The sequence below is a fragment of the Diadema antillarum genome, unplaced genomic scaffold (genome assembly GCF_040938485.1).
Source record: "Diadema antillarum isolate AM-2024a unplaced genomic scaffold, OU_Dant_1.0 seq00001915_RagTag, whole genome shotgun sequence".
Classification (NCBI taxonomy): Eukaryota; Metazoa; Echinodermata; class Echinoidea; order Diadematoida; family Diadematidae; genus Diadema; species Diadema antillarum.
Genome location: NW_027272578.1, coordinates 162,544 through 170,804, shown reverse-complemented (window position 1 = coordinate 170,804; position 8,261 = coordinate 162,544). Strand labels below are relative to the sequence as shown.

The 8,261-nt window shown below is 41.2% G+C and overlaps 1 protein-coding gene across 1 annotated transcript; it reads left to right on the top strand.

The window, feature by feature from the left end:
- The first annotated feature begins 562 nt into the window (after positions 1-562).
- LOC139713154 (uncharacterized) lies at positions 563-3,150 on the top strand. The gene is made up of 2 exons (XM_071624904.1): positions 563-2,669; positions 3,038-3,150. Exons 1-2 carry the CDS (start codon positions 563-565, stop codon positions 3,148-3,150), a joined length of 2,220 nt encoding a protein of 739 aa, XP_071481005.1.
- Positions 3,151-8,261: the final 5,111 nt, after the last annotated feature.

The following is an 8,261-nucleotide window of genomic DNA, read 5'->3' as shown; positions in this document are numbered from 1 at the left end:
CGTATTGAATTTCAATTTGTTCTTTTCTACTTCTTTTCTTCGTCCCCCCGCCTCTCTCTCTCTCTCTCTATCTCCCTTCTATCAACATATTCTCATCTCTCCTCTACTTACCCTTCCTTCGAGGGATTATTCGTCCTTTCTCCATTGATTCCGCATTCCATAGCCACACTGTTCGCCGACTTCGTTTTTCTTCTCTTGGTTTCATGAATCTTTACTGCTCTCTCCTATCTCCATGATTCTCCAACATTCAACTCCTTCCTCTTCCTCTTCCCTTCTATTTCATCTTTCCCCTTCTAACGATGTCCGAACATCCTACTTGATTCTCACACTATTCTTCCTTACCACTCTCTGTGTTCCTTTCTCTACCGTCTCCACTAGTGCAACTTCAACCTCTAGCCCATTACTGTCTCCCACTCTTCACTTTCTGCCCTCCTCACAACCCCCATATGTCGCTTCCCTCTTCGTTTCTCCTCTTTCTAGGCTCTTCTGCCAAACAGCGATCCGATTAAGGACTACATACACATGGTGTCACCGCAAATCTTTCTTCCTCATTTACTTCACCATGCAAACCTTCAAACAACACATAACCGAGCTCTACGGGGAGCAAACTCAACGATCTTCTCGCCTACTTCAACGGAACCTAGTCAAACAATCTAAACTCTCCAATCATCTCACCTTTCTGAAAAGATGCCGAGATCACAGTATCATCCCTCCTGGTCTACAGCTGAAATCAACCATACAAACTCCACGTGCTCGACGTATTCTTCACCAAGCCGGCCTCTCCCTCACCAGAGAACGCATAGCCCATACTCGACAAGAACTTCACACAATCGATCAACAAATCAACACCTCACAAACACACTTGTCACAAACACTACATCCTGCTGACCTCCAGAAGATACAGACCTTCAACTCTCACACAGCAAGGACCACATTTCTCCACACCAGAGACAAGCAGATACGGAAGTTCAACACACTACATAACAGCCATACCCGTACATACACACGAGACAAGCCGCCCGCCGCCCGTAACACCGTTGTCAATTTAAGCCAGCACAACCTCACACAAGCCGAACACAACGTGTTATCCCTAGGGCTTAACTTCGCAACACCACCCAAGAAGATTCCTTTCACAGAAATCATACAACAAACGGAACCCAAGCTCAGATACCTGAACAAAGCCGCAGCCGACAACATTCGACTCCTTGTTACTCAAGCTCTCTCCACAGCCAAGCCACCGCAACCCAACCTCAACAAAGAAGAACGAACAGCGGTGAAGACTCTACAAAGCAACGCATCCATCCATATCATTCAAGCAGACAAAGGCAACGCCACGGTCGTCATGGACAAAACACAATACGAACAAAAGATACAAGACATCCTCCACACCCCCACATACACCGAACTGAAACGTGACCCGACTCCTGCCACCGAGAGGAAACTCAACGCCAAGCTCCTCGAACTTCATCGATCCAATGCCCTTCCTCAACAGCTTTATTTCAGACTCCGTGCCTCTTCCAGCAGATGTCCCATCCTCTTCGGGCAACCCAAAATTCACAAGCCATCAGTGCCTCTCCGCCCCATCATTTCTACACGAGGTTCCCCCTGCTACGAAACAGCCAAACACCTGTCAGACATTCTACAGCCACTCGTTGGCAACACAGAACACCACATTAACAATTCCAAACACTTCATTGACATTCTCTCTCAAACCACCATCAACCCTACAGACACCCTCGTCAGCTTTGATGTAGAATCACTCTTCACCAGCGTTCCTGTCAACGAAGCCTGTGACATCATCAAACAACGTCTCACCGATGACCCTTCTCTTTCTTCCAGAACACAACTCACACCACAACAGATACACGACCTCCTCCTCACATGTCTCAATTCTACCTCCTTCCGATGGAGGGACACACACTACAAACAGCAACAAGGCGCAGCCATGGGCTCCCCCCTCTCACCGATCATTGCCAACATCTACATGGAACATTTCGAAAGCCACGCACTAGCCACAGCACAGCACAAACCTTCACTCTGGCTCCGGTATGTCGACGACATCTTCACCATCTGGCCACACCAAGCAGATCAACTGGACGACTTCCTCTCACACCTCAACGAACAACACTCCAACATCTCATTCACAGTGGAAACGGAACACAATCATTCTCTCCCCTTCCTCGATGTTCTCGTCACAAAGACCAACGCTGGCACTTTCTCTCACCAGGTCTACCGCAAACCCACTCACACTGACAGATATCTTCACTACCGCTCCTTCCATCATCCAGCAGTCCGCCAGTCAGTACCGAACGCTCTCGTCCGACGTGCTCATCAAATCAGCGACAAAGAACATCTTCGACAAGAACTCGAACATATCACAGACACACTCACCACTATCAACCAATACCCCAAGCACAAAATCAACACTCAGGCACCTTCTCATCCCAACCAAGCAGCCAAGGAACAGCCCATCACAACTGTAAATCTTCCCTACCTCGGCGCCACCTCGCACAAACTACAACGCATCTTCAAGTCCGCCAACATCCAGGTCCGTCATACATCTTCCAACAAACTTCACAATTCATTGCACTCACACAAAGACAAGCACCCCAAACACAAACAACCAGGTGTCTACCGTATCCCTTGCGAATGCGGCAAAGTCTACATAGGTGAAACAGGGAGATCGCTAGAGACCAGACTGAAAGAACACAAAACATGCTACAGACGTTCGGAATGGGAAAAGTCAGCCATCGTGAAACACGCTCAACAGTCGGAACATCGCATCAACTGGGAAGACAGCAAACTCATCACATCCATCAAAAACTGGAACACACGACGCATCAGAGAAGCCATAGAAATTCACACACACGACACTGTTACACAGGATACTGGACTCCACATCAACAACATCTGGCTCCCTCTCATCAACAAACCATCGAACACCAACAATGACAACAACAACAACACACTCTCTCCACAGCACATTCCCCCCTCTACTTCTTCCTCTCATATCTCTTCCCCCACCTCTTCACAACAGCGCCCACGACGTCAACCGCGCCTCCCACTCACGACCACACCTATCGCGGGTTCGAGAAGACGCCCTCACCGACACAAGTCATCCACACCACCGGCGTCCACCCCAACCACTAACCCGGACTCCAATCTCCGGCCACGACCTACTAACAGCCAAGTTAGCTCTCACAGATATACTCCGCCATCAACACACTCCGAGAACAATAGAACGCATCAACGACCGCAACACTCCACCAACAGCCGACGCTCAGCTCGCCTGCGAGCCCGCCTCAACCGACCACTTCCTTCTAGGTCCGCATTCTCCATATATAGCCCGCCTCTTCTCAGATCACGCTTCACTTCTGACGAAGGACAGTCAACCTGCCCGAAACGTCAAGTTCCTCGGTTCTCCTAGTTATTCTTATAACTAGATTTCTTGCGCTACTTTCACTAGCACCTTTACTCAGTGTTTCATTTCTCTTTCCTCTCTCTCTCTCTTACACTTTTGTCTGTTTCTACACTACTTATCTTTTCTTTTCTTTTCTGTTCTCTTCTCTTATTTCTTCTTTTTGTTTTATTTCTTCCTTCCATACAACCCAACGGTCCTTTTCAGGACCACTACTTAATTTACACATTTCTCCACAGGTTATTTCTCTTGTCTTCTCTCCTCAGGTCTACACTTTAACCTCATTTTGATTTCTTATTTTTTGCTTTTCTCCCACAGGAACCTTTTCAGGACTTAACTGTCATCAATTTTCCTTTCCAATTTTTTTTTTCTCCCTCTCAGCAGCATTTCATTCTAGGATCCATACTAGCTCCCTCTGATTTACGTATTGAATTTCAATTTGTTCTTTTCTACTTCTTTTCTTCGTCCCCCCGCCTCTCTCTCTCTCTCTCTATCTCCCTTCTATCAACATATTCTCATCTCTCCTCTACTTACCCTTCCTTCGAGGGATTATTCGTCCTTTCTCCATTGATTCCGCATTCCATAGCCACACTGTTCGCCGACTTCGTTTTTCTTCTCTTGGTTTCATGAATCTTTACTGCTCTCTCCTATCTCCATGATTCTCCAACATTCAACTCCTTCCTCTTCCTCTTCCCTTCTATTTCATCTTTCCCCTTCTAACGATGTCCGAACATCCTACTTGATTCTCACACTATTCTTCCTTACCACTCTCTGTGTTCCTTTCTCTACCGTCTCCACTAGTGCAACTTCAACCTCTAGCCCATTACTGTCTCCCACTCTTCACTTTCTGCCCTCCTCACAACCCCCATATGTCGCTTCCCTCTTCGTTTCTCCTCTTTCTAGGCTCTTCTGCCAAACAGCGATCCGATTAAGGACTACATACACATGGTGTCACCGCAAATCTTTCTTCCTCACATGCAATGTATATCTAAAGTACGTTTTGTAACAAATGTCCAAATGAATTATACATGTTTTATATATATGAGATAATAATTATGGTATGATTTCAATAATGTAGCAACGGCATGATATCAATGCAGAAAAACACTCCGAAAATTCCTCTGGAAAGAACGCAGTGTCCCACATAGTGAACACAGTGTGACATCTTTACCATTGTTAAATTCGAACGTTTTCATACTATTGTAGCCGCTTGTGTGAGCACATTGTGAACTCACTGTGCGACACTGTGTTCTATCCTGCAAGGAAGGTTTTATAGCTGTAAATCGTTGGTGTTTAACGTAAAAATTCGGCCCAGGCAATCAAAAAAAAAAATCACACTAAAGTGATACTTCTGTTGTCAGAATACTTGTGTTGTGTTTTTTTTTTTTTCCTGTTTGATCGTCGTGTAAAGTTAGTAGGTTGTGAGGGATGATCAGTAATTGCCACATCTACGTTTTAATTGCTTCTTCATAATTATGGAATACAATGGTAATGTAAAAAAAAAATTAATAGATATGACCATAAACATGATATTGATTTACCCATGTTATTTGTTGTTCTTTAATTTCTCTCTTTATTCTCTTGATTTGTACCTTACAAGTAAGCTCTAAGAATCACAAACTCGGGAAAATAAGATTGGCAAGTATACTAGTACATCTAGATTACACTTCATGTATATAATGTGTTTGCACATGTACAGAAAATATTTGATTTAATCAACTGCCAACAATGTGTTAGATTCAAAATAAAGGCTACAAATACATTTGTACTCTGTATTTTTTTTTCAAGTTAATATAGCATGGGTCATTATAAATATTTGCGGAAAAGGTTGTCGCATGATTTGAGCTAAGCTGTACATTGAAACCAGAAAAAACTTTGACTGGATAGACTAGTTTGATACTGTGCATTTTGGAGGAAATAAATGTAATTCTGATTAATCCTTTTGCCTCTTTTCACTTTCTGCAGATAACAGTTAAATACACCTCCCCTATGATGATGTGTTGAACGAAACAGTTGTAAGTAAAATTCAGGTTTACGGTGTTTCTTTCCTTTCCTCGTTTTTGTACAAAGCGTGTATAGTTTAAGTGCCGCTGTCATAATACACGATTTTCTAATCTTTGACTATTGCTTATGGCGTGGCCATCTTTGCACACCATTTTCTTCGTGACTGACAGAGGTTTGGTGGAAAAATTAGACTGCATAGCCTTCATGTGATGAAATCTGAAAATGATTTTAAAAGGATGTATTTCATAGTGCAATGTGTGTGGTTTTTTAAATCTTTGTCGTAAGTTATGTACTAACTAAATGTACGTTTCTTTTCCTGTCAACTTGTACAATACGTCTATCTACTTGCACTTGTGTATTCTCATCGACCCGATGTCAATCATGGATCATTATTCTCTCTCGTAATAGGTTTGATTTCTGCGTAAGTCCCTACCTTATAGATTCAAGCAGCAAAGTGTAGCTTACTTAGTAAGTATATGGATACACGCGAGCTATTCTTTCTAATAGTGGGCGCGCAAAATCTTTCAGCCAAATGATTGTAAAATAACGATTTCGCCTCTTGAATTATTGTAGTGAAATCTAGAGGACTGGTCACTCGGGTCAACTGAATTGAATGCAAGTCATTCAAAATGGGTGCCTAAGAATGATGTAAGGTGTCGACATCCGTTGCAATGTAGAGACTCTTTATTCTTCTCGATAGGTCGACCAACTCAAAGAAAATGAAAGGAAAACAAGTCTAAATCTTCATATTCAAACTCTTGTATAACCTTGCTCCAACAACTTTTTCCTGTGTTCAACTCTGATCATTTGAAAATCACACTCTACGAAACTACAATACTCAGTTTGTAATGCCAAAACACCGTTCTAATGTGGTCCGAAACAGCCCATTTTATGTTGCATGCAAAACTTACGATAATCTTTCGGTTAACGAAGAACGTTAGTGACAACAAAAATTCACGAAAGAGATCATAAAATTAGCGGAAACACGCTAAGTGTATCGATTTTTTTCATGTTTGGAAATATCTGTAAAAAAAAAAAGTTGTATTGATTTGTTTGTAACCTATTCAGTGCTTGCCATTATTGTGTATGATTGTATATGTTTGCATTTTCGCTGTGTGTATGCTTTGTTACAGGATGCAAAACACGGCCTTGTTGAAAAACAGCTGCCCACCTGAAAGCAGGTTTTGATCCATATCATCCATGTATAGAAACTCAACTGTATCATTGCGTCTTATATCGTACGTAATGTTGTCATTTATTAGTCAGGCTTCATCTACTTTTTGCAATTTGTGTAATATCGTTGATTAGTATGTAAATCCTTAGCAAAGAAAATATGACTCTTCTTGTTCCCAGTATTACTTTATATAATGCGTGGTAGATACAACTTTTTTTCTTTACTTTGTAACCAATGGTGCAGGCCTGCTTTCATTTGCTCCGAAATGGATCGTGGCAGCCATCTTTTTTTTTTTCTTTTTTTTTTATGACAGGCCCGAATGTTGGTCATGGAGTAATTGTTTAGCTTTCAAATGTATATAATGCGTCATGAAGTCATATGACATTGTTTTTAATATGAAAATCGTTCTCTTCATTTTACCTTTTTTTTTTTCTGATTAGAATTGTGATGCTCGTTTCCGCACTCCTACGAAACAATGAATAAAGGGAACACGGCCTATTTTTATGTTACTTTTTGACTGTACAATATTTTTGTGAATAGTATATCGCAAAGACTTCGTTCAATAGTCATGTAGGCAATCCTGATTAGCGAGTTTATCATGACATTGCATGAGACGGCTTGATGACTTCATGAACAATAAAAATGGAGAAAAATGATATATCAGTATCACAGTAACGACATAACTCTGTAATGAGAATACAAAATTACTTGTCATCGTGCTTTATTGAAATTAAACTTTTGCTTCAAAATGCTTACATCCGACGTATCTAATCCCTTATTTTGTCTTAAAGGAACGTCTGATATTTTGAATTACATGAATTGTTACCGAATTACAAATATATATATATATATATATATATATATATATATATATTATATACAGTGTAAGTATTATGCACGTTATATAACTTTACATACATTATAGTATAATAATGAATTCTACAACGCTTACATTTAGAATTCCAAGATTAATCAGCGGTAATAGTCCCGTGCAATATCGATCGAATTGAAGCTGTCTGATAATATCTTGAATCCATTTAATGCCAAACAGATTCATAGTTGTGTAATACAAAATGTTATTCATATGCAAAACCTTTGGATCGAGTGAATACGCGTTATTCTTAAGACCTGCTGTAACGGTATATTTGATACTTTACCAAAAACTTTAGAATACACAGAACATATACTTACGAGTAAATTTTGCCAGTGCCTGCAGCATTTAGGTTTTGTTACTTATTTAATTCGCTTCATAACCATTCAAACAAACTGAAAACGCTTGTGTAAGTATACATGTGATTTCCTCTTAGAAACACTTTATTTTCATAGAGATAACTACAAAATCGTTTCGATTTTCACTTAAAGAAATAACTCAAGTGCAAAACTCTGAGTAATCATTTATATAACTCAGAGAGTATAAATACTAATGGTAATCATTTGGAACATTACAACGTTCGCAGTGGTGGATCCAGAGGGGGGCGCAACCGGCGCACGCCCCCCCCTTTATTTTTCGTTAAAAACAAAAGAAATGAAAAGAAAAAATAAAATGAAACCCGGAAGTGGCACCAGAAATATTAGTTGCCCCCCCCCCCCCCTCCCCCCCCCCCCCCCCCCCATTACAAAATTCCTGGATCCGCCCCTGGTTCGTGTACATCTGTAGAATTTAGC